The sequence below is a fragment of the Natator depressus genome, chromosome 9 (genome assembly GCF_965152275.1).
Source record: "Natator depressus isolate rNatDep1 chromosome 9, rNatDep2.hap1, whole genome shotgun sequence".
Lineage (NCBI taxonomy): Eukaryota > Metazoa > Chordata > Testudines > Cheloniidae > Natator > Natator depressus.
Window position 1 is genome coordinate 61,050,893 of NC_134242.1, and position 27,381 is coordinate 61,078,273.

General features: G+C 45.3%; 1 protein-coding gene across 1 annotated transcript in view; it reads right to left on the reverse strand.

Annotated features, from left to right (window-relative positions):
- LOC141993531 (exocyst complex component 1-like) overlaps positions 1-27,381 on the reverse strand; it is a 75,960-nt gene that overhangs the window by 8,647 nt on the left and 39,932 nt on the right. The window contains exons 8-13 of the mRNA XM_074963076.1: positions 25,654-25,763; positions 22,627-22,776; positions 20,752-20,845; positions 6,079-6,197; positions 4,541-4,651; positions 3,336-3,409 (exon numbers count right to left, since the gene is read on the reverse strand). Coding sequence (XP_074819177.1) covers positions 3,336-3,409; positions 4,541-4,651; positions 6,079-6,197; positions 20,752-20,845; positions 22,627-22,776; positions 25,654-25,763 — 658 coding nt within the window. The remainder of the gene's footprint in view (positions 1-3,335; positions 3,410-4,540; positions 4,652-6,078; positions 6,198-20,751; positions 20,846-22,626; positions 22,777-25,653; positions 25,764-27,381) is intronic.

Genomic DNA, 27,381 nt, shown 5'->3' on the forward strand with positions numbered 1-27,381 from the left:
AGCCAGAGAGGTATGGACAGGGTGACAGAAAGACACAGAAAGGTGAAGCTCAAACACAGCCTCTTCGGCCTCACAAACCGGGAGCTAAGAGTGCAGACACCAGATAAACACAAAGGCCCAGATCTCACAGGTACTGAGGTGCCTAATTCCCCTTCATTCCAATGGGAGTTAGGAGCCTAAATACCTTTTAAGGATTTGGGCCAAAGACCACTGGCAAGTCATGTACTACAGTTCTACACCATGGTATTAGTGATTTGTGTAAAGTGATAGCCCTACTGTGACCAGTGACATAACAATAGCACTGTGATGGTCAAGGTTTGGATGCCCCAGTTCCCAGTGAAATGAATAGCTCTAGGCACACTTTTGACCCCCCAGTCCAGTGTCCTATCCTGTCCCAAGATACAATACTATCCGAATTCTTGCAGTTACTTTGATAATATATTTGCTCCTATTTCTGTGCTTTGTTTCCCCGTGCGAGCAGACTAGAAGCAGTGATAAAGAACCCTTTCACAAAATCACTCTGCTGAGTAAACACTGGGTACTAACCAGCACTGTCCTGAGTCCTGTGACACTAGCAGGCTAAGCACCCATGTAACATTACAGGCAATTTGACCCAAATTTTGTCCTATTCCACTCTCATTTACGTGGATGTAAGCCATGGGCGTGACTCCTGATTTTCACCAGTGTAAATGTGATCTGAATACAAGCCAACATTTTTTTGTCCCATCAACTTCATTCATTCATTGTCCAACTGACTTCATGTACTGGATTGACTGAGGGCCTAATCTTACCCAGCTCTCTTCTTGTGATATTAGTTAGCAACAGTCCCCTATTTATCTGTCCTAGGTAGTTATAAGTTCACTGATACCATAGCATCTGAGCACTTCACAATCTTTAATGTAGCTATCCTGAATACACCCTGTGCAGTAGGGCAGTGCCACTATCCCAACTTTATAACCAGGAACTGAGGCCCAAAGAGGCTGAGTGACTTGCCCAAGGTCACACAGCAAGTCTGTGGCAGAACATTGCCTTGCCTATGTCTCCTGAGTCCCAAGCCAGTGCCCTGCCATTAGAGCATCCTTCCTCTGTTGGCGGGCACTGGACAGTACATGCCTTTGAATGACACAGTAGGTATGTCCATACTGTAAGGTTAGCCAGGTCTGTGGGACCCTGGCTTATGGACTTGGTGTTTCCAAGTCTGCGCTTAAGAGTCCACACTGCATAGTAACCCTACAATTGCTGGACCAGGGTCTCTCAGCTATGCTGATGTGTCCATACTGCACTAGGCAGATCTTCTGACTCTGGTTAGAAAATGCAGTTTTGTCAAAACATGGGATTGTGTTGATGGGAGAAAGTTGATTTCCTTTGTTTTGATAACATAAAAGAGTTTGTTTCTACTTTAGTGTTTTGATTCATTTTGTTTTGACTCTTATATGAGATGAACTATTGATATTTACTGATATACAGCACACATCTAGTTATCTGAACGCCCTGGAGGACAGCCAGAACTTTTGGATAACTGGAAGTGCTGTTGAGCTGCAGCATCACTGATGTGGAAATATGTAGACCAAAGGGTGTAAAGCTGATGTTGGCTTAATACTGTACTTGGTTTTTTTACTCTATAATAAATTACAAACTTTACTGAGTTTATTAAAACACCAAAATTGTATTAAAACCACTGTGGTCATAATTTAATTCTGATTTAGTCATAACTGTCCTGCTAAGCTGCTGCTGTTGCTGAAACAGGATTAGATCTCAGGTCTGGTCTACACTGGGGGAAGGGGAGGGGGGAAATCGATCTAAGATATGCAACTTCAGCTACGAGAATAGCGTAGCTGAAGTCGACGTATCTTAGATCGACTTAGAATCACTTACTTTGCGTCCTCGCGGCGCGAGATCGACGGCCGCCGCTCCCCCGTCGACTCCGCTTCTGCCTCGTGCTGTGGAGGAGTTCCGGAGTCAATGGCAGAGCGATTGGGGATCGATTTATTGCGTCTACACTAGGCGCAATAAATTGATCCCCGATAGATCGATCACTACCCGCCAATCTGGCGGGTAGTGTAGACATGGCCTCAGTAACTGCAGGTAGCTGCTATACAAAGTTGTTGATCAGCACTAACAGGTGCTAAGAGGCTAATTGAGAAGTTATGAGTGTATGATTAACTATGGTGCTACATGGGGGACACACTGTGGATTCAGATAATTAGGATTTTTGGATAAAGGGCATTTGGATAAGTGGGAGTGTACTGTATTATATTTAATGTTATGTGTATTTGTATGTAATAGAGAGACAAGGTGATATCTTTTATTGGTCTAACTTCTGTTGGTGAAAGAGACAAGCTTTTGAGCTACACCGAGCTCTTCTTTTATTACAATGTTTTGACATAATGGGAATGAAACATTTGATCATTCCAAATACAATTATTTTTGGAATTTGTGTGGTAAATTTCAACTTTCGTTCCGATTCAGAATGAAAGCAAATTTCAAAGTGTCAATTTCCCATGGAAGAGAAATTCCATTTTCTAACCAGCTCTGCTCCCAGGTCACTGCCACAGAGGGGACAAAAATGATAGATCTACTTTGCATGTCCAAATACTCCACTAAGATGCAGGCTGTCTGTCTGTTATTTGTATTACAGTAGTGCTTAGGAGCTCTAATCTCAAAGACTCATAAGCTTTAAAGCCAGAAAGGACCACCGTGACCATCTCCAGTCTGACCTCCTGCATATTACAGGCCACAGAACCTCATTGACCAATTGCTGTAATAGTCACATAACCTCTGGCTGAGGTACTGAAGTCCTCAAATCTTGATTTAAAGACTTCAAGTTACAGAGAATCCACCATTTACTCTAGTTCACACCTGCAAGTGACCCATGCCCCATGCCGCAGAGCAAGGTGAAAAACCCTAGGGTCTCTGCCACTCTGACCTGGGAGAAAATTCCTTCCTGACCCCAAATATGGTGATTGGTTAGACCCTGAGCATGCGGGCAAGACCCACCAGCCAGACACCTGGGAATGAATTCTCAGAACCCTCCCCATCTAGTGTCCCATAAGCAGCCATTGGCAATATATGCTAATAGCAGACGTGGATGGGCCATATGCTATTGTAGGCAATCATACCATCCCCTCCATAAATTTATCATGGACTAGGAGACCATTGTGCTAGGTGCTGCAAAAATGCGTGCTCTTGGGGTGTGTCTCCTGAAATGCCTGATGAAGGGTGGAGAGGTATGAAATCACCACAGTCATGAGACAAAACCCCCTTGTCATGTTCAGCCAATTCCTCAGACACAAACTCCCAGGGACACAAACGACAGATCACACTTATCCACGTACTCGGTCTTAGTCTTGGGCCAATGAGACTTCTCAGGAAACGCTGCATCCTTTCCTCCCTTGCTTGCGGCAGGTAGCTGAAAGAAAGAATGGTGGGGGGAGGGAGAGTACCATTCCTCGAGAGACTTCCATTCATAGAATCATAGAATCATAGAATATCAGGGTTGGAAGGGACCCCAGAAGGTCATCTAGTCCAACCCCCTGCTCGAAGCAGGACCAATTCCCAGTTAAATCATCCCAGCCAGGGCTTTGTCAAGCCTGACCTTAAAAACCTCTAAGGAAGGAGATTCTACCACCTCCCTAGGTAACGCATTCCAGTGTTTCACCACCCTCTTAGTGAAAAAGTTTTTCCTAATATCCAATCTAAACCTCCCCCATTGCAACTTGAGACCATTACTCCTCGTTCTGTCATCTGCTACCATTGAGAACAGTCTAGAGCCATCCTCTTTGGAACCTTTCAGGTAGTTGAAAGCAGCTATCAAATCCCCCCTCATTCTTCTCTTCTGCAGACTAAACAATCCCAGCTCCCTCAGCCTCTCCTCATAAGTCATGTGCTCTAGACCCCTAATCATTTTTGTTGCCCTTCGCTGGACTCTCTCCAATTTATCCACATCCTTCTTGTAGTGTGGGGCCCAAAACTGGACACAGTACTCCAGATGAGGCCTCACCAGTGTCAAATAGAGGGGAACGATCACGTCCCTCGATCTGCTGGCTATGCCCCTACTTATACATCCCAAAATGCCATTGGCCTTCTTGGCAACAAGGGCACACTGTTGACTCATATCCAGCTTCTCGTCCACTGTCACCCCTAGGTCCTTTTCCGCAGAACTGCTGCCTAGCCATTCGGTCCCTAGTCTGTAGCGGTGCATTGGATTCTTCCATCCTAAGTGCAGGACCCTGCACTTATCCTTATTGAACCTCATCAGATTTCTTTTGGCCCAATCCTCCAATTTGTCTAGGTCCTTCTGTATCCTATCCCTCCCCTCCAGCTTCCCATTCTCCCACTTGGAGGGTAGAAGATAAATTTTGTGTGTCAACTCAGCAGAAGCAGTAGTGCCTCACTCTACAACTCCATATACAAGCTTAGGGACACAGTCATATGCTAAGTTAGATAAGAAATTGCTCAAGCATCAGGTTAATTTCAGCTCCTTGTTCCCAAAGGGTTAACTCTCTGATGGTAGGATCAATGGCTCACTTAGCTGGCTTACCCCTGGCTCCTCTTGGTCTGCAGCATCCTGGCTCAGCATAAAGAATTTCTCAATAAACCTCTGCTCCGCAATGCACAGGGGTTGCAGCTCCCTCAACACCTGCTCCAGCATCTGCTTAGAAACAATCAGACACATTACACACACCATTAAATACTGTCTCCCACCTAGCATGCCTCAGTCTTTCCTCCTGTCCTCAGAGCTTCAAGGTCACTACTCCCAGGCAACAGCAGGAGAATTTAGAGTATTGCTGTGCAAATTGCCACACTGTTTTGGCATTCCCAGATCTACTGTACATGAAGCCTTTTAATCTGGAGCAAGTTTTACTGCGGCTGGATCTGTACACATGGCCACTGTGGTACCCTGTTTGATCTCAGCAGCATGGAATAAATAAAACACTGTGGCCTGCTTCAGGCCAAGGAGGGTGTTCAGGAAAAACCACAGGCAAAGGTTTGGAGGCCCAAAGTGCAGCAAGTTCTCCATGAGTCTGTGTGCCTGAGGGCCTGCCCCCATTTTACATTTCCAGTCTGGAATTGTGCTTCTCCCGGAGAGCTGGGTGAATAATGGATTTTTTCGGTTTGCTGGTAACTCTGAAAAGTTATAAAAGATTGTTTTAGGTTGAACTGAAAAGAGGTTTTTTTCTGAATTTTTGGTAAATTGGAAAAAAAATGGGGTTGAATTAAATGTTTTCAGTTTTAAACATTTTTTAATTACAAAAAATAAAATTAAAGGAAACTTGGAAACAAAAAGTCCTTTTGAGCCAAAAAATTGAAATGTTTCATTCTGAAAATGTCAAAATGAAACATTCTGACCTTTTTTTTTTTTTTTTGGGGGGGGGGGGGGGTTAGGTTTTCTTTCTGACAAACAATTGGGTGAAACTAGCATGAAATTGGCAAAATGTTTTGGTGCCATCAAATCTGTGCTTTTCGGCTGAAAATTTTTGCCCAGCTCTATTCTCAAGTGACTCTATGTTAGGTGACCTGATCAGGTCACTAGAGCTCTGTTCATGGCCCTGTCCCTCTTTAAGATGCCACACCCACTGCATGTTCTGATAGTAACTAGGAGGTGCTCTTGATTAATCCTCCTCTGTGCTGCCCCCAGACATGTATGCCATCATGCAGGAGCTCAGCTCAGAGCCCCGACTCTATCCTTCCACACACCTATGTTGGGAAATCCCCGCCTGAAATCTACATCTGGGTGTCACAATCAGAAAGCTCTCTCACAAATACTGAGCTAGGGTCGGAGAAGAAGCAGGTTGCCTCATTCTCTTTGTTCAGTTAAAAAAAAAACACCCTAAACAACCAAAAAAACCCTAAATTTGATTGTGTCCCCTCGAAGTAGACTCCATGTAGTGCCTAGGAGACAAGTGCTTGAAGTATGTGCTTAGGCAATCTGCGCCTGTTACAGGTAGAGAACAACTCTGCGCCATTAATTCATGGACAGAAGGGAGGAGAGGAACCAGTATTGGATTTCTGCATATTCCATAGCCACCTTTCTAAAACACAAGTCCCATCTTCTTTTATTAACTCTCAGTTCCTTACTTCGACAACATTTCCTCTGTCCAGTTCATCCTCTTCCCCTTCTCTGTTGTCAGCGAGACAGAGCCGAGGGTGCTGTCTGCTCCCACAGAGCACCTGCTTGTCTAGAACTTCTTGAAAACCTGGAACAGACATAACTTCTGAAGGCTTTTGTATTTACTTGTATCTCTTTGCTTCTCTCCATCTCCAAGCTGTGACACAGTAGCCATGGATGATCAACATGTCAACCATAGAGATGACCACCTATAGCTATTCATCCACTCACTCAGCCAATCAGGCACACATGATGGGAGGGTCTGGGTATTAGTTGAATTGAATCAGAGTACTATACGCAGTGGGACAGCCATATTAAAAAAGTCAAGGGGGACCAGGAGTGAGAATGCATAAGTCTTACTGCAACTTTGAAAGGGATGTAAACAAGGGAGTAAAAAGTTGAAGAAGGGATCTCCCGCCTATTCTGCACAAGGCTTTCACCTATGGTCATAAGCTTAACTCTCAGCTCTCATAGACCTAATCTGTTCTCTGACGTTACGGTTAGGTGATTTAGCCCTTCCCTGTTAAGCCTGCTGCTTCCATATGGCCCAGTTGGCTTTAAGGAAGCCAGCCCTTACTGCCTGATTGACACAAGACACAGATTCCAGTGGACGTCCTATTGTGGTCTCATTTCTCTTTCTCTCTCCTGTTATCACCCTTCTCCTCTATTGCTCTCCTTCCAGTGCCACTTATCCCCTTGCTACTCAGCAGTAGTACGGATGTAAGAAAATCGGGAATGAGAAATCCTGGATGCTATGGGGATCCTCCAGTTGGTATAAATCAGTAAAACCGGTTGAAAATTTTCCATCAGAACTTTTTTTGATGGAGAATAGGGTTTTAGATCAAACAACAATTTTCATGGAAAGTTACTGCTTTCCTCAATTTTTTCTGATCGACGTAAAACCAAAAATTTTCCTCTGAAAACTGAACATCTTTTCAGGTTTTGGCCCTAAGTTTACATTGTTTTGGCCATTTTGGGACAAAAAGTTGAAATTTTCAGCAGAAAATTTCAACAAAAAACCCAAACAAAAACCGGTTTGTTTTTACTGAAACTTTCTGCGTGAATAAACATGAACACTTTCCAGCCAGCCCTAAAAAATCAACCCAACTCCACTGACGTCAATAGTGCTATGCTGATTTATACCAGCTGAGGAGCTAGCTTTAAAAATCTGGGACACCTAGAGTAACCATCTCAGAGTCCTACTCTTTCTGCATACAGGATGGACCGTGTTTACTTTTGGCCACCTTTCTTTGGAAAAGGTTTAGCTGAGGTTCTAAACGTTCAGAGAAGGACAACAAAGGTGATTAGAGATCTGGGCAAGTCTTGCTTATCTAGCTCTCTGTCTCAAGAAATAACAAAGAAACCCCAAACCCTATTATTTCAGTTTTGCAAAAATCACCAGAAGAATTTTCTAACACGACACAAAAGCTTCTCAACCAATCTCTGCATAAAGAGTATGATAAAGGAATGACATTTTACTTCATTAAAAAAAAAAAAAAAAGCAAGACAGGAAATTCAAGCCTGGAAAAAAGAATGGATAGAAGACTGAACTATTCAGTGATAGCTAAGTGAAAACTGTGCAGTTCCTTCTTTTAACCTTATTCCATAACATGAGAACAAAGGGATGCTTGAAATCAAAGGGCAGTACATTTAGAATTCTTTATGTAGCATGCAGTCAGCCCAAAGAATTCACTGCCCCAAGAGCCAGTTGAGACAAATAGATGGTGAGACATAGGGTGTGACTGGGAGATTGCTTTATCACCGCATCACTTATGGATGTGGAGTGGTAGGTGTGGGTTGCAGACTGATGCTGGGGTTCAGTCTTCTATCCATTCTTTTTTCCAGGCTTGAATTTCCGGTCTTGAAAAATTCTTGTTGCAATCCAAGGGAAATCAACACCCTCCTACTGAGGGCAGGGAAGAGCAAGGAAAATAAAGGAATAGGGAAAGTATAACCTAGCACTTCAGGCTCTCAATCATTTCACTGGGTGACTGCAGCCCTGCATTGCTGCCCCTGTATGGTGCTGTATTACATAGTGCAAGCATCCAGGCTTGCTCAAAAATGGGGACTCCCAGCTGTAAGCAGGAACTGCTGGCTTCTCCTGTGAATCCACAACACTTGGAGGGATTCTCCCTTTTGCGGGAATACAATACTTTCAATAAGAGATTACCCAGATCCACATCTCTGTAGCGCAGTGCACAGGAAACTTGGGGACACCACCTCTGCAGAGTGCAATCTGCTGTTGAGAAGGAATCTCAAAGGAGATCTGACAAAATATGGATGCCTTTGTGGGTTAATCCCTGTTGCGGGGGGGGGGGGGGGGGAGTTCTGTCACACCTCCCTGGCCACCTTCTCTTCCTCAGTGTCAGATCACACCACATGAAGCCACTGATCTATTAGCATTGCACAAACGGCAAGCTACACTGGGAATGAGCAGCGCTGTACAGACTACAGCAACTCTGTGTTGCAGAGGATTTCAGTATTTTGAAATCTGGTTTTGATCCCATTTGGGATGAAAACCAAACATTTCAAAATTCTGCCTGAAAGGGAACAAGGCCCTAGCTTTGGGGCAGTCCTCCTGGAGGCTGCCCCAGACTTTGGATACCCTGGGATCCAATGCTACCGAGAAGCCACAAGTCTTGGAGTCAGGATTCCCAAGGTTTCCAGGCTTCTGGCTCCTCATTAACCCATGAGATGGGCTGCCAAGGAGCCAGACAGGCAAGCTGGCAGGAAGCCAGGCAGGTTTCCAATGGAATGCTAACTGGGTTTCGTCAGAACTTTGTCAAAAATCGAACGCTCTCCGCAAAACAGATCAATTTCACCGTATTCCAGAAAAAAAAAAAGTTCCATCAGTATTCTTCTGACTAGCTCTAAGTGATGAGGTTGGTTGACTTCTCCTATGGTATCCATTATTGTCAGCCACTATTTGAGGCAGTATGTTCCTGATTTTCTGAGCCAAGCACAGGTTAGTAATGTAGAGATGCAGACATTGGGAGTAGTTTCTGAGCTCTGTAAGCAATTATACGGAGCATGAGCTTGCATGAGACACGGCCCCCCTAATTTTTTTTCTCCCTTTTTGCTCCTGTAGCGTTTCCAAGATATCCTGGGTAAATCTGTGTAGAGAGCAACAGAGGGTGGAGTACGAGATGCACCCTCTTCAGAAGCAGATGGATACAACAGGCAAAGAATTGGAAGCCAAGTTAGCCTTTTTTTTTCTAAAAATTCCCACCATCATTAACATGAGCTGAGTTCCAGCAATGCCAAGAGCCCTGCAGTAGATACGCTGCCAGTTCTCACTGCCATTTTAAGCATTGCACCAGCGAGAGCAGATTTTTTAAAAAATGTCTCCTTGTGCAGACAGGACTTTAGCAATATATGCCTGGAGACAGGAGAGACTGAACCACACTGATGTGTACAGCAATTATTCCAACAACAACTGGAGCATTCTGCTGTGCACCCCACTCAGCAGCCACTTTCAGCCGATAGACTTGCCCATGTTCACAATGAAGGTCTCTGCTGGAGCTGGAACAGAACACAGATTCCCAGGCCAGTGCCTTAGCAATGAGGTCATCTTGCCTCAAGATGAGCTACACACACGTGAATGATTCCCTGCGGCCTCATGCCAGGTACAAAGCCCTCAAAGACTCCTGCTGTAACCACAATTGGTTTCCCAGAGTCTCTGTTTCCTGTCATTATTTTAATTACTAGCTTTTTATTACATGTATACAGCCATTGAAAAAAAGATCAGTGAACCGCTAAAAGGAAGTCACCGATATAAATTACAAAACCAGGATTATACAGCCCTGCTGTTACTCATAACCGATACCATCCTTTATTATTTTTAATGAGTCTCTTTTCATAAAGGACTTCTTAAATAATAAAGCTAACTCCTCACCCAACAGGTCTCTCCATTTTTAACAGCTGCAGTGCTGCTGGTAAAGACAAGCTTTGCTTTCTATTATTACCCCACAGCATTAAAAGCACTTGCTTGGAAATGGCGGTCTCTTTGCCTTCTGGACTGGTTTTGCTAATCCTTTTATTTAAATAAGTGCGTTTGCCTTTCTTCAGGAAACTGAATCTGACCACAGCATCTAGTAAACCTCGGCTCGCGCTGATTGCTGTCCCCATTGCTAATTCTCATGGCTCTCTGCCAGAATGTTCATCGCTTCTTTGCAGGATTTCTTCTTTGGATGAGAAAATGGGCCAAGTTTCCTCAGGAAATGCTGTGGCTGTGTATTGGAGTCACTAAGAGGCAAGTTCTCTCTCCCTTTTAACTACATACTTTAGACAATGTGACTCAGATGAGCCAAAGCAGAATCCCAGCTCTCCTGGACTGGCTGGTTGCAGAATCGCAGCTGATAAATCTAGCTCCTTATTGGTGAGGCACAGAACAGCTTTAGAAAGTTTGCACTGGATTATGCAAGCTGCAGCAAGGTAAATTGGATCTGACCAGAATACTACCTCTCCACCTTACAGGTGACATTGGTGGAACACTCTTGCATAAACAAAATGGAGAGAGCTGTGCGGTCTGGCTTCTTGACAAAGGGGTGGTTACTGGGTCCCTGAGGTAAGGGGCACATGGCTAAAAGTACACCAGGATTTGGGCTTCTATTCCCAGATCTGCCACAGGCAAATCACAACTGGAACCAGATTTTTCAAAAGACCTAAAACCCAAAGGGTAAATTAGCAAAATGCTTTCAGCTGGGCTTGTATTGGATGGACTGAAAAAACATTAAGAAACTATAATCCATCTATTTGAACATACATTGCATTAAGGTGACTGCCAATCAACTTTGATGACACCTGGTCAGAGGTATTAGCTTGTCCTTTGTTTTTAACAGGTTTACCCCCTCTTGCTGCCCAAGCGCCCTGTTTACTATGTAATATGTAAATTGAGGTAAACACACATTTCTTTGGTTAGGACAGAGTTGTTTAACAACTTCTGCATAGCCAGGGCTAGGTGGGTTTGAACATGTGCTAACATCATACAGGGGGAATTCATAACTTTACATATAATGTTGCTATGTACATTTTATCAAGGTATTATTGGCCAGGGAATTATTAGTTTTCAAATGCTACCTCACAAGGCATATTTTGTACAAAGATTACAGTACTGTGCAAGGTGTGACTGTAGGGGTGCATTCAGTCACAATATCCATCTGTGAAACGGGGAGAAATCCAGGCCTATCATGGGCTGGCTGGCCCTTTAAGAGAATCCAGGCTTAGCCCTGCCTGTGAAGATCAGCTGCCCTCCCAGCTGATCCTAACTGATGTGGGATCAGGTGGCCTTGAGTAATGATGGGACCCAGCTGAAAGAGGGTTTGCACAAAAGGCTGAGAGTGCTCACTAGGTAACAAATGGCTTCAGGAGGAAGTTTGCACCCTGATGCAGGGGGCAATAGGGGTAAAAGCAATCCCTGGAGGGGGTCTGAAAGAAGGCCAACCCACAGGTAAATGGCCTTGGAGGTAGACTGAAATTGAGGCTCTAGGCTTAGGGAAGAGATAAAGAAGAGATGGGGCCTAGGGTTCCTCCTTGCTGGGAAAAGGTTACTAGGGGAAGTTACGGAGGGAGCTAGTCCTGTGGTGGGCCCTCAAACAGGGGCAAGGCTCTAGGGGAAGCAGTGCTGTGGGTCAGTGTTCCCAAAGAGGAAGTGGGAGTTGGCCAGAACCCAGAGAGACTGAAAACTTAAGCCCATGGTGGGCTGAGGACAAGCCTTTCAGGGTAGCAGGTTCCTAGAAGCGTGGGATTGAAGAGGAGCCTAGGAGGGGAGGAAGGCTCTTATGAGTGACTAGCTTTGTGCTGGACACTGTTGATTTGGGATGTTGATACCCTGCAAGAGGTGAGGCTATAAGTGACCTGACTAGAGGGCTGAGATCTGAGAAGAGGTAGACCCTGCAGGACTGGAGCAATGCTCTGCAGGAGGTGCTAGATGAGGACAGCCCAGCCATGAGGGCATATGCCAATGGTGAGTCCATTCTTATATGATACCCGTTGTCTGCCTTGTCTGTTTAGGGCAAGAACCATCTCTTACTATGTGTATGCATAACCCTAGTGCAATGGGGCTCTGATTTCACTTGGGGGGCCTGTGGGTGCTACTGAAATACAAATAATGAAGGTTTCAAATGTGGCATAGGTCAATTTGGATGTACAGTAACTCCAGGCATTGGGATGACAATATTATACCAAAAAGAAAAGGAGTACTTGTGGCACCTTAGAGACTAACCAATTTATTTGAGCATAAGCTTTCGTGAGCTACAGTTCACTTCATCGGATGCATTCAGTGGAAAATACAGTCATCCGATGAAGTGAACTGTAGCTCACGAAAGCTTATGCTCAAATAAATTGGTTAGTCTTTAAGGTGCCAAAGTACTCCTTTTCTTTTTGCGAATACAGACTAACATGGCTGCTACTCTGAAACCTGATAGTGTACCAGTGGCTGGCTTGTACATAGCACATGGAATTGTAAAAGGGGGATCGCACTGGAAGCCACAGCGACTTCGCTGACTGCGTTGGGATAACAGCCACTGAGGGTTTTTCCCTTCACAATTAAAAACATTCTGCAGCAGCCCAGACGGCCCAGTGGGGAGGTAAGAGGCATATGGAGTACACAGGTTCTATTTTGTGTATGGGTGTGTTATGTTTGCCCAACCCATTCCCAGAGCAGGTGTGTGGAGACTGGGTAAAGCTTTCGATCCACACCTCAGTGCAGCAGAAACCAACTAGTGCTATGCTATATTATTGTGGTTCCAGTCCAGAGAGACTCGTGCACCTCACCAATTGCTCTACTGATCCTCAGTACCATGCTCATACGAATCTTGTGTCAATAAATTTTATGGCTCACTCCCACCTACACATCAGTGTCTGTTTTGACCAAAAAGTGCCTTCTAGATACCCAGCTCGTGGCAATGCTAATCCCTAAGGAACACAAGATGACTTCTTGAGGAAACTACAATCCATCGGCGATCTTCCTGAAAACACCATCCTGGCCACTATGTAGAAGCCCTCTACACCAACATTCCACACAAAGATGGACTACAAGCCATCAGGAACACTATCCCTGATAATGTCACGGCAAACCTGGTGGCTGAACTTTGTGACTTTGTCCTCACCCATAACTATTTCACATTTGGGGACAATGTATACCTTCAAATCAGCGGCACTGCTATGGGTACCCGCATGGCCCCACAGTATGCCAACATTTTTATGGCTGACTTAGAACAACGCTTCCTCAGCTCTCGTCCCCTAACACCCCTACTCTACTTGCGCTATATTGATGACATCTTCATCATCTGGACCCATGGAAAAGAAGCCCTTAAGGAATTCCACCATGATTTCAACAATTTCCATCCCACCATCAACCTCAGCCTGGTCCAGTCCACACAAGAGATCCACTTCCTGGACACTACAGTGCTAATAAATGATGGTCACATAAGCACCACCCTATACCGGAAACCTACTGACCGCTATTCCTACCTACATGCCTCCAGCTTTCACTCAGACCACACCACATGATCCATTGTCTACAGCCAAGCTCTACGATACAACCGCATTTGCTCCAACCCCTCAGACAAACACCTACAAGATCTCTATCAAGCATTCTTACAACTACAATACCCACCTGCGGAAGTGAAGAAACAGATTGACAGAGCCAGAAGAGTTCCCAGAAGTCACCTACTACAGGACAGGCCCAACAAAGAAAATAACAGAACGCCACTAGCCGTCACCTTCAGCCCCGAACTAAAACCTCTCCAACACATTATCAAGGATCTACAACCTATCCTGAAGGACGACCCATCACTCTCACAAATCTTGGGAGACAGGCCAGTCCTTGCCTACAGACAGCCCCCCAATCTGAAGCAAATACTCACCAGCAACCACACACCACATAACAGAACCACTAACCCAGGAACCTATTCTTGCAACAAAGCCCGTTGCCAACTGTGCCCACATATCTATTCACGGGACACCATCATAGGGCCTACTCACATCAGCCACACTATCAGAGGCTCGTTCACCTGCACATCTACCAATGTGATATATGCCATCATGTGCCAGCAATGCCCCTCTGCCATGTACATTGGTCAAACTGGACAGTCTCTATGTAAAAGAATAAATGGACACAAATCAGATGTCAAGAATTATAACATTCATAAACCAGTCGTAGAACACTTCAATCTCTCTGATCACTCGATTTCTGATCTAAAAGTGACTATTCTTCAACAAAAAAAGTCGAAAATAGACTCCAACGAGAGACTGCTGAATTGGAATTAATTTGCAAATTGGCTACAATTTAACTTAGGCTTGAATAGAGACTGGGAGTGGTTGAGTCATTATACTAAGTAAAACTATTTCCCCTTGTTTATTTCCCCCCCTCCCCCCACTATTCCTCAGACGTTCTTGTTAACTCCTGGAAATTTGCTGGAATTGGCCCACCTTGATTATCACTTCAAAAGGTTTTCTCTCCCCTCACCCCACTCTCCTGCTGGTAATAGCTCATCTTAAGTGATCACTTTCCTTACAATGTGTATTTTTTCATGGTCTGTGTGTATATAAATCTCCTCACTGTATTTTCCACTTTATGCATCTGATGAAGTGAGCTGTAGCTCACGAAAGCTTATGCTCAAATAAATTGGTTAGTCTCTAAGGTGCCACAAGTACTCCTTTTCTTTTTGCAAATACAGACTAACACGGCTGCTACTCTGAAAAGAATATTACACCAGATCAAACCAACAGTATAGCTAATCCAACAGCCCATCTCTGATAGTAGTCAGTAGCAGATGCTTCAGAGGAAGGTGTGAAACCTTCATGATAGACACTTTCTCCACCCATGGGTACATTACTGTGTGAGTCCCTTTATACTCTTGTCATTGACTCCCCTTTAAGAGGGAAGAGGCTAGGAGGCCCCCTTGCTGCAGGCCTGAGTGGAGGGCTGTGGGAAGCTGCACCCAGAAACAAGAGGGTTGACTCTGGAGGGACGTTTCCTGAGCAGAGGTAGGACCCACAGGCAGAGTGGACTGGGGGAGTGGAACACGGTGGGGAGCTGTCTTGCAGAAGACCTGACATGGGTGAGCGGAGTCATGGGAAAGAAGCAGCTTGGGTGACCCTCAGGTGGATGGCCTGGAGAATGGAAGCCTGGAATAGGGGTGAAAGAACTGGGAACAGACTTCAAACTGACTCGTGGGTGGGTGGTCTGGAAATGATGCCCCTGGAGGAGGGCATGGAAATCTGCTGTGATTTGTACATGTTGTATTTTGGGGGTTGGGGGAGAATGGTTTTATCATGAGGATTCTGCAGCTTACTGTACATAAATAAACTATGCCTAGAGGTGGGTCTTCGAATTGGACACTGAAAGACTATATTCCTTTCTATGGGTGAATGAAGGGGAAACTGAGGCAGGCACACTGGTCATGATGCAGCTGGCTGTAGGAGGGCACCCCAGGAAGGGGCATCCCTGCTACAATCCCTATGAATTTTTATCCTTCCTAGTGTAACTATAGATATTGCATATAAGTAGCACTGCCTTTCTTGAACCCTGCTTACTTCTTGGCCTCCATAATGTCTTGAGGCAATGAGATCCACAGATAACTGCATATTGTCTGAAATGGACTTCCTGTTCTGATTTCTAAATGTGTAGCCTTTCAATTTGTATTGAATGTCACCTTGCTCTTGTATTATGAGAGAGGGCAAATAGGAGTGTCTGACTTTCTCTATACTGTTCGTTATTTTATATACCTCTATCCTGTCTCTCATTAGATATCTGTCAGCAGTTGTGGGCAGGTGCTTCTGTTCACTGTCTGGCACGCTCACCCTGTGACCCAAGAACCCCTTAATACCAACTGACAAGGGGGTGCAGATGGGTTACAGGACTCTCCTGATTCTGGATTGTACATGCTGGCTCACCAAAGAGGGTCATATGAGGTCTCAGTTGAAAGCTGGTGTCTCACTAGTCATCAATATCATTGTGAAAAGTATGTACAGGTACAGGTAAGGAGTTATGTATCTGTTCCAGAAAATTATGTTCTTAAGCATGTAATCGAAAAGCAGGTCACCAGATACGCCTTAGACCGGTTCCTGCAGACAGGAGTCAAGAAACATTTCTCTCTCTGTCTGGAAAGTAAATTTAAGCATTGTAAGTTAACACAATGGATGCCCATTAACATTTGACTTCGTATGTAAAGAAACAGATGTGAAATCAACAGGAAAGGAAGATACAGGAACAAACAAGCCATGGGGAGATGGGGCATTAACCTGTCCATAGGTAAAGATGACAAACTCTGGGTGTATTTCTAGAAGACAAAGAAGACAGCCTGGCCCCCTTCACTGAGGAAGAAAAAGGACAGCACCTCTGCATTCATGAAAGTGGGGCCTCAACCAGATTTGCTTGAAAAAAATGCTAACGAGAACATTGGGTGAGATAAAACTTCTTTAGCCAGGAGGTTAACCTGCTAGTTAAATCTAGTCTCTGGAAAGTGTGTTTATAATTTTGTTTTACATGTAAGTGCTCCTTTTCAATATTCTTACTTTCTGTTACTTTGATAAACTTGTTCTTGTTTTCACTATAAATACATTTAAGTGCTGGTTCTGCGTTGAATCTTACAAGCTGGTGGGTACTGTTCCTTTGAGAATAGCCAGCCTGATAAGTCTGTTTGTTCAGTGATTAAGGTCCTGGATGGTGCAGGGAACACTCGGAGTACTTCGGGTTGGTGTGTGCCCACCACCCCTAACCTGTACACAGAGAGCAAGGTCTGCAGGGGCCTGGAAGGCAGCGCTTGTGCTGCCATAGGCTGGTGGTTTCAGGGAGCTGATCCATGGCAAACATGCCTTCATGCTAATGGCAGGTAGTGGTGAGGTGTCTCTCAATTCTTGGTCCTGTTGGGGAGCACCACCACCTCCCTCCCCCCATAACGTTCCATGTAAATAGACTTGGTTGAAATTTTTTTGACAGCTTTTTCATTGAAAAATGGCTTTTCCAGGGCAATGACATTTTTTCACAGGAACATTTCACAGTGATTGAAATGTTTTCATTTTCCAACACTGTTCTGGAACAAAACACCTGAACAAATTTCATTTCACCACTCCTTCTTACTCCTTCATTCCCAAAAATGAGGGGGGGGGATTAAAACTGGAAGCCAGGGGGAAGGGAGAGAAGGACTTCTGCTTCCTTTTTTACTCCCCCTCATTAAACATTAAAAATAAGAAATGGGGAATGTCCTCCTCCTCCTCCTAACAAAATAAATCAATACAAACATTTTCCATCATAAAACAAAAAATGAAAAAAAAATCTCTTATGAAACATACTTTTTTTTTCAAAGTGGCTCTACATGTACATTTACAATGCTACTCTTCATGATTCCATAGACCCCATTCTATAGAAAGATCCCCATCTGTATGGCCCCTTATGTCTGCATGGGGTCCCATTACAGGATCTGGCCTGGGTGTATCTTAGCTATTTCGGCAGTGCCTTTCACCTGGGTATATTCAGCAAGGCAGTGCTCTAGTGTGCTCTAACAACACTGGACTATTTATAAACATTAATTCTAGTCAGATTGTTAAAGTCATCATTCTATAAGGCCTAACATGCTGTACTGATGTAACCCGAAAAATGAATTTAAACAGCTATATTGAGTTCAGCAAGTAACTCTATAATCTCAACTTCCCCTTCCAGTTTTGCTGATCACATGAAATAGCTCCAGTCCTTGTTAGATCATCTGGCAGAGTTTGTACACATCTTGTACGTTACATGGGAGAGGGGATGCTAAGAGACTATGGGGAACTGGGGTGAGATGCTGTGCAGCTCCTCGAGGAGGCACAGCACAGAACTTGCAGTCTGGGGAGAGAGGGGGCTAAAGTGGTTTTAAACCACCTTTGAGTTTTGCTAATCCTGGGTTCCTCCAGGGCTGCAGACTCCTGGAATAATTTAGACAGTCCTTGGGGGCTAATTTACAGCAACTCCCCTAGGGTGCCCTATGGGTGAAAGAGCTGCCCAGAATCTCCTGTGTGTTGCGTGATGCAGCTGCACCCTGGACACCCCCTCTAAGGTGGGACTGGAGAGAGTGTCCTAGGAAAGCAGCCGTACGGCAGTCTTCCACAGGGCCTGTGCCAGAATCTGCCCTCTGCTGGTTATGAGGCTGTGGTGCACCATGCACTGCTCTGGGATTGGAGCAGAGTGAGGATCTCCCGACTGGAGACAAGTCACTGGTGTGCAGTGGAATAAGGACAGCTCTCCAGCAATGGGAGGAGAAGGAGAGCCACTGAGGAGCTTGTGAGCTAACAGAGAACAGTAAGCACAAGGAGAGAGGAGGCTCTGAGACACAGGCTGCATGGGTGAGCCACCTTGTCTGCATTTGCGCACGCAAGTGCTTTTCATAATCACTTTGCCAAAGCCTTTGGGATCAAAACACGGTTATTCAGCTGAGCATAAAATGGGAAGAATTCATTCAGCTTTGGGGAACCAATCTGATGCAGCCATGGCAGGTGAAATAACTGAAGCCATGTGTTGCTAGGAAATGCCTGGAAAGATTCCTGCAATTCAAGACAGACCTGGCAAGGTGCAGGCAGTTACGTTTTGTAGACTGAAGGTGCCATGGACACAGATTCGGAAGACAGGGTAGAGGTTGCTGCCTGCAGCTGGGACTTGTGGCAGGGAATCAAGAGGGTGGGAATGATCTAACAAAGCCAAGAACAATGTAGTTCTGCCAAGTCTTCCCAAATGAGTCCAGTGTCAAATGGATGCTGTGTAAAGGGAATGGAAATATGGAAAGGAGACTGTGACTGCAGCAGAAGGAAAGTGGGGGTTAGTTGGAAGTGATGCTTTGGGGAAGAAAACCAAAACCCCAACGTGACTCAGGAACCAAGGATGTATAGAGAGGAAAGCAGGAGCACACCTGCATTCAGAAGGGATGATGGGCTATTTGCCCACCCAAGGGAGCCGGAGGTGGGGATCTCGCACCACAGGAGACCAGCAAAGGTATACGTGGGTAGGCTGATGTCCAGCAGGCTGATCCAGCGGGAGTTCCACTAGCAGAGCCATTGTGTTGGTGGTTTTAGCCACTGTTCTATCCCTTTGTCTCTGGGTGATGACGGCCACACCAGAGCGTGACTACACTAATGATCCTATCCAAAGAATACAACACTGACTAATCAGGAGCAAAAGGACACAGGTGGAATATTTTACAGTAAACACTAACCCCCAAGAGATGGAGAAAATCAAGGAGGAAGTGCTGGTTCACACGTTCGGTAGCGTGCTCTTAAATAAATAGACAGTCCTTATTGCCGTTTGGCCCCTACAGACTCCATCACAGACCACGGGACAGAGAGGAAATGATGACTGGGAAGACGAGCACCCACCCATGGCCTGTATCAGTGATGTTAATGGAGAGGACCCTAGGAACAGCTGAGGAGTTTAAAACTATTGCGGTGACCTGATCCTAGATCCAGTTTACCTCCTGGTGTAATTTAGAGCATTCCCAGCCCCGCTGGCTATGGTCTTTAGGGATTGCTGGGATGCAGGCCATCCCAGCAATCCCTAACTTTTCCCCTGGTGGAATTCCCTTTACACCAGGGGCTGCAGGCTGGAAAGGGGCCACACTGGCTCTTTGCCAGCTATAGAGGGGCTGCTTTTTGGCCCATCATTGTGAGAACAGTGCAAAGGACCTGGAGTGGGGTTCGGGAACGAATTATTCCTCCACCCTCAGACCATGCTGTGGGAGAAATGTTTTTCCTAATGCCTCAATGCATGTTGTAAAATATATGTAGACCAACAGATCTGACAGCCATGGAAAGTGCCTTTCATTCCACTTTAGCTCCATTGCAGCAGATTACTACTTACTATCTATGCCCCTGACAGCAATGGGAAACAGCATGGCTTAGCAGTCACTGAAACCATCAGACCGATATGAAGCACTGTGCAAACAACTTCCTCCCATTGCAGGGAGCAATTTATGACACAACACTCTTGGTTTCACCCAACGCTCCTTTCCACTCCTCCCCACACATTGTGGACTTGGATTTTTTTCCCCCCTTTTCTGTTGGGGAAAATCTAAATGAAACACTTTGTTTTGGAGTCATTTTGATATTGATCTCTGCATCTGCCTGAGCTCTCCCATGCCTTATGGACGCTGTAGTTTTTTGATCAGCTGTGTATTAAAGTCAATGCACTGTTCACCTAAGTAAAGTTATGCATCCATTTGTGTTTGCAGGGTTGGCAAAGGTTAGCACACTTCAGGGGAAAACCAGTATCACAGAATGTTTCTGGGCTTCACCTGCACTACCACACAAACAGGCAGCGTTGCCTCTCCGGCTCTCTGATGCCTGCAGAAATGCCTATGCCTCCCCACAGCAGAGATTTATCTGTGAATTCCTTGAGGGGAAGCCACGAAGACCCCAAAGCTCAGAAGTGACTGAGCAGCACTGAATAAAACCTGCAGCAAATGGTGATACGACGCCCGCCTGGTGTAAATCAGCGTAACTCCTCTACAGGCAATGGAGTTTTGCCAGTTTGCACAAGCTGAGGACTTGGCCCACCGACGAGAGGGGAAAACCCACTCAAGGAACTGATAGTTTGGGGAAGGGAGTGGGGGTACAATTCCTCTGTGGATCCCACTTACAAATCAATCACCGTCCTGCAGCACTGAATCACTTACATTCCTTTGTTTTTCCCAGCAACAGCATTCTGGCCAGCTCGAAAAAAGCTCTGATTTCCCTCTTGTAGAGTCTGCTAAGATTCCAGGCATAGACCTGGAAGAGGAAGGAATGGGTGGAAATGCCAGTGGGTCTCTCTCCTGTCTCTGTGCAGCTCCCCATCTCAATCACTACCCAGCCATTCTCAGCAGCCTCTACACTGTGCCTGATACAAAGCCTACTGAAGTCAGTGGAAACATTCCTGTGGACCTCGATGGGTTTTGGAGCAGGCCTTTGGGAGAGCTGTGGAACTGATCATAAAAAGCTGGGAAGGGAAGAACCCAGCTGCTCAGCACTGAAGCCCATTCTAAAGTCGTGCCGTTCGCTAGCTTCAGCGAGCAGGGTTGCTGAATCGCAAAGACTCTGGCACCCAGACTATGCCACAGCAAGCACACTGTGCCGTGGACAATAGCATCGGCTTGCACTTTGTCTTCCATGAGGGTGAGCTACAATGTCCCCTCTAATTTTTGACAGGCCGTGTGCGCAAAAAATTTCTTCTGTGCAAATTGTTGGGCTTCTGGGCAAATTTTTGTGTGCACGGTGTTTTGCTGTGTGCGTGGGGTTTAGGATCTGTGTGTGCGCGCACACACGCACAGCTTAGAGGGAACAGTGGCTCTACCCCTAAACATGAAAGCACAGCTTCCAGCATCCTTCCCGGCTCTTGTTTTCGGCAAACAAGACAGTCCCACGGTAAGCAGCACACTTGTCACTGAAGGACTATCTGCCTTCCAATTGCACACTTGGCTTTCACAAACTATGTAGCCTCAGAGACGGACAGTACTTTGATGGGAAACCTCAAAAGCAGTGATACTCAGACCTCAGTGAATCAGGAGCCAAGTCAACGATCAACATGGCCCAAAAGAGCCACTGTAGTGTGAATTCATTGTTTTCATTTAATATAAATAAAATAAACTCATTCCTATATATATGCTTCTCACAGCAAAATGACTGACCAAGCATTCTATAACTGGTTAATAACACAGTAAAAGCATCCTGATTGGTTAATAATGAAATCACACAGTGTTTTAATACCATGTGCTGCAAAGAGCCGCAGGAGACCCACTGAAGAGCCACTTGGGGCTCCCAAGCCTCAGTCTGAGGATCGCTGCTCTAAAGGGGAGCAGCAGGGAGCAGTGCTGGTGATTTAGCAGGTGCTACTGTTCTTTTAGTCGGAGCAATGGAGGAATGCCCCAGCATGGTATGAGGGGGTGCTGTCTTTCTGGTCAGATGTAGATACTGGCCTTCATTGAATACTGAGGGGCCCCTGTGTGTTTGATACGCTCAGGGATTAAACCTCATCGGGCATTCTTATATCCCACTCTGATGGTTGCTATGCTGCAGGGCTGGAACTCCGATCTGGGTTCAGTCCCTGGCTCTAACATAGATGCCTATGCAAATTTGGGTAGTTCACTGTAAAATGGGGATAACACTACCTTTGCCTGTCTTGTCTACTTATGCTACGAGCGTCTCTAAGCAGAGATTGTCTGTCTGTTACTATGAATGTGCCCATGGCCTGGCATCATGAGGCTCTGATCTCAGCTGGGGAAATTCAGATAACGATGACTATTCTTGAATAGTGTCCTCATTCAGAAAACAGGGCATAGCTTTAAGCCAAAGCCCAAAAGACTTTACTTTTATTCACAACAGTATTTTATGTGATATTTTCATGGTTTATTTCTTCATTTAATCTCTATATGGCCACGTCTATATTAAAAGACCACATCTTAGATTGCCAACCCAATTAAAAACATCCCACTTAAGTGGAATAATGTAGGATTATTTATTGTTACCCCACCATGGCTGATGTTGCACTGGATATTTCAGCTGCGAGGCCGTACCTTTGGGAGGTCATTGAACAGGATCGGGTTGGCATTCTTCAGCCAGGTCATAAGTGGAGTGTAAGGTAGCAGGTCATCATGGTAGGGCCCATGGATGGGTGAAATTAGCTTGCTAGCCAGCTGCATTCGAGTAGGAACTTGACCATTTCCCTGAAACAACAGAAAGAGCAAAGCCTAGCTCAATAAAATCATTCATATGCAGCACTTGGCAAATTTAAATGAATCTCTTCCGGATTGCTTGCGAAGCTCCAGTTCTGAACAGGGATGCTGGAACAATTTGTATAGTGGGGGTGCTGAGAGCCATTGAACTAAGCCGTAAACCCTGAATATAATGGAAACTGCTTTAAGAGAAGGGGTGCGGCCATGCCCCTACTTCCAGAACCTATGGTTCTGAAAACATTTGAGAAGCCATAAGTTACTTAGGAGAGCAATGTTAAAAACCACTATGGCCATGTATCTACACTTCAACAGTATAGCTATGCTATGACAGCAGGGTGGATGCAGCTTATTGGTGCAAAGCTGGGCTATTCCCAGGATAGCTTATTCCATCACCACCACCCCTCAAGGAAATAAGCTATTCTGGTATAGCCAGTATAGCTGCATCTACACTAGAGGCTTTTGCTGGCATAGTTATGTTGGTGAGGGATCACACACCTTCACGCCACTGACCGACGTAGCTATGCCGGTAGAAGTCTGTACTGCAGATGCGACCTATGTTGCATCCAGTTGTAGGGGAACAGGGCTGAACAAAGTGATAAGCTGGGAATGTCTGGTCAATCTGCAGTGGGAAACTAAACTGAGAAGCCCCATTTGTGATGCTGGATCTTAGCGGGAGAACCAGAAAAGTTTGTTCATCTTAAATTCAGCGTCTACTTATGAGGACCCACATTGCGCAATCAGATCTGCGCAGAATGCCTTGCAGTAGCCTGCACTATGCTATCCTGGGCCTGCAGTCAGGTCCAAACAAGGATCTGGATAGCGGACCTGACTGCAGGCCCAGGATAGCATAGTGCAGGCTACTGCAAGGCATTCTCTCAGGCTGCTAGGGAGACAAGTTGGGGGAGGAGAAGTTGAAGGGCAATTACAATCTCTGGCCCTCACCATTTCCAAAGGGAAGTTTAAAAGGGAGGGGAGAAAACAGGATGTTGGCAAAGCAAGACGTCATTCAATAAAATAACCCTTAGTATTGACTCCAAGCATAAATCCTTGCGTTATGTGTGTGATTAGTCACACTCAGAATCTAGAAAACTAGATATGGGTCATTTCGCAGTGAGCCATAGTTAACACAGCTATTTCCAACAGCACAGTAGAGCAGTGGTTCTCAAACAGGGACACGTGCACCCCTAAGAGTACACAGAGCTCTTCCAGGGGTACATCAACTCACCTAGATGTTTGCCTACAACAGGCTACATAAAAAGCACTAGCAAAGTCAGTACACACTAAAATTTCATACAGACAGTGACTTGTTTATACTGCTTCTGTATACTATACACTGAAATGTAAGTACCATATTTATATTCTTATTAATTTATTTTATAATTATATAGTGAAAATGAGAAAGTGAGAAAATTTTCAGTAATAATATGCTGTGACATTTTTGTATTTTTGTGTCAGATTTTGTAAGCAAGTGGTTTTTAAGTGAGGTGAAACTTGGGGTATGCAAGACAAATTAGACTCCTGAAAGGGATAGGGTAGTCTGGAAAAGTTGAGAGCCGCTGCAGTAGAGTACTTAGAATCCACTCTCTGCAGACAATAATATCCAGCCATGGGCCTGATGGAGTCTCATCTCAATATGGTCACAGCTGCATGAAACCAGAATCAGGACCCAGGTCTGTTTCTGACAAACAATATTCAATAATGACGTGGCAAGGACTACTTTAGTCTTTCAATAGGCATGAGAAGGAGGAAACGTGACCCAGATTTCTGTGCTCTTAGGAATGGAATTTGAGTCCCACTCCAGAGAGAAAGCCCTGAACGGAATGTCTATGCTCTCCTGGAACTGACCCCTTCTCCTTTACAAACCTCTGTTTTGTCCTGTCCCAACCGAGTAGATCCCCTCCCGAATCTAATGTAGATGTTTAAAGGTGACTTTTTGAAGGGATTTGGGTTTGTGCTCCCCCATCTTCATATATAAAGAAAGTGAGAAAGGTGTTGTTTTCCTTTCCCTGCCCCTACCAAAATAGGAGATTTCTGCTTATTTTTTAATCTAGCAATAGCAGGAGTCTCACACTTCAAATGAAGGTGCAAGTAATTGGAGACTTAAAGACATCCTTTCTCCAAAGCATTCATTAGGCTCCGAAGTTAAATGGTTGTGGACAAAAACGAAGCTATAAACAAGCTGATTAATATCCCTTCCTTTCTCAATTGCCGCAACCAGGGGCATGCACAAGGAGGGGCAAGCAGAGGCACGTGCCCCTCCCCCCCCCCCCCCCAATAATTGGCCTGGGGCACAAAACTTCTCTGGCCCCAGAGAGCTCCTGCCAGGGCTGGGGTGGTGGGGACCAGCGAACTCCTCGGGGGTGGGGATGGGGGTGGGCACAGAATGTCTCTCTCCAAAAGGGGTCAAATTTAAATTCCTGCGCATACCTCTGGCCGCAGCTTTCAGTCTCTTCCTTCTTATGATATTATCATTTCATTAGTTTCCAGTAAACGTAGAGTCCTACAAGCTAATTGGGACCTAAGTTTCTAATGTCTATAGGAAATCGGGGAGGGATAATCACTTCTTTAAAAAAAGTGTCGTTCAGGGTTAAGCCTTTTTTAAATTTGACTGTGGTAAGACAGTGGCATGGGAGGACGGTTCTCCAGATCAGTAAATATGTGCAACACTGCCCCCCTGTAAAAGACTCAATCCAAAGAAGGTTTGTTTAGGTGTGTCTAAAAAAGGGCTGGGGAAGGCACCGGTGTCTTTTAACTCTTTCTGTGCCCGTTTTTAGGGTGGCACTTTCTATACCTCCAACATTGCTTTGCCAAAATAGTAATTCCTTTCAGTGTTTAACACATACCACGGCAAGCTTGGGGTTAACCTACCTGCAGTTCAAAGATGCTTGTAATATGGCTGATGAAACTGTTTTCAAAGTTCTGCTTCAGCGTTTCAAACATGATCAACTGTTCTGCTATGGCCTGCAGCTTCCGGTAACCTTGAGTTAAGGAGGAGAAGGCTGACATAACGAGAGACTGCACACGCAGCACTGTGCCCAAAGACACATCAGTCATGAAAGTGACAAATATGACAGGTCTCAGAGACATGCAGTTTTGAAGAAATACTGTCATCCAAACCCAAAAGGAGTGAAATATTCACTGCAGCACTAAAATAAGGACAGCGCCCGAGTTTAAAAAAATATGCATTCAAAGTACACTGCTAGCTGTCCGTCTTCATGTGCAAATATCCAGTTTCTGTACGATGCGCTCACTGCCCTTTCCTGCACAAATGAAGCATATCACTGCACCCATGGGGTTTTGAAATCAGACCCACAGTGTATTATTCTAAAGGAGCAAATAATTCCCCAACACTCGTATAAATACAACTGGGCTGCCTCTTGGTTCTGTGTTAAAAACAAGCTTCTGTTAGCTCTTTTCCTAAATATAAGACCAGATAAGCAGTCAGCATATAGATGGCTCCTGGCTGCACACTGTTCCACTGTATTTAGGGAAAAGGGAGCTAAAGCTTAACTTAAGCTTGCTCTAGCAATGCTTTCCCCTACCCCGTAACATATACAGACAGAGAGGGGGCTGGCTAATTCTATGACCTGGAGGAGTAGAACCCTTTCCTTCTGATTTCTTTCTTCACGAATATGCACTGATGGGGCTGCCCTGGCAATCCCAAACTTTTCCCTGGTTGTGAAAACAGCAAGTTCAGGATGACAGACAACACCAGAGTGTGCTTGTAAGGTCTGTCGGAGGTTGATCCTGAAGGTCTTAGAGCAACCTCCAGCATGTCTCCTAGAAGAGCATTACCCCTTACAAGTAGCTCCCCCAGCTAACATCCAGCATTGGTACCATCCACTGTCAGAAGGCAGGATACTGGGTTAGGTGGACCATGGGTCTGACCCAGTATGGCCGTGCTTATGTTCTTAACATGTACCCCCACCACGCTAACCACATTCAGCTCTCCATGGGCATCAGCCCTATACCACTGAAGATCCCAACACCCCAAACTGGCAGGTCAAGGCCAGTCAGGAGTGGAATACCACTGACTGGCAGCCCAAGTAAATGACTGAGAACAGAGCTCACTAAAGATGTGGGGAGATGAAATTTGGTGCAGAGAGAAAAGTTTGAGGTTTTGATTCCAGTCTAACACGGGTTTGTGTTGAAGTAAGAAAGCAGGATACGCATCCCTCACATCAGAAAATAAAGTGAAGTAACGTCCCATGAGTGCGTGGCACTTCAGATGGGACTGGAGGAGAACAGACAAGTCAAGTGAAGCTTGGGAGTGGTGGAAAGGTCAGGTCAAACACAGGAGGTTCCTGCGCTGTAGCCAGTTTTATGTCTGAGAATGCTGAGGTCCGAGGAGGTGAAGTAACTTGAACAATGAGTCTGGGATCTCATACTCATTCCTTCCAGGATTTTGCTCCAGTTGAGTGTTAGAATTCAGGGCTTCCTTCTGTTTTAGAGCTTTGCCTCAGCCAACCGGCAGGTGAAGGGTTTGGGGCAGTCCCTGGAAATTCAGAAGGCCATGGTTCAGAGGAGCACCTGATGGCTCAGTGACTCAGTGAGCCTATGCAAAGGTTGGACAATACAGTGCTGTGCTCTGTGGGC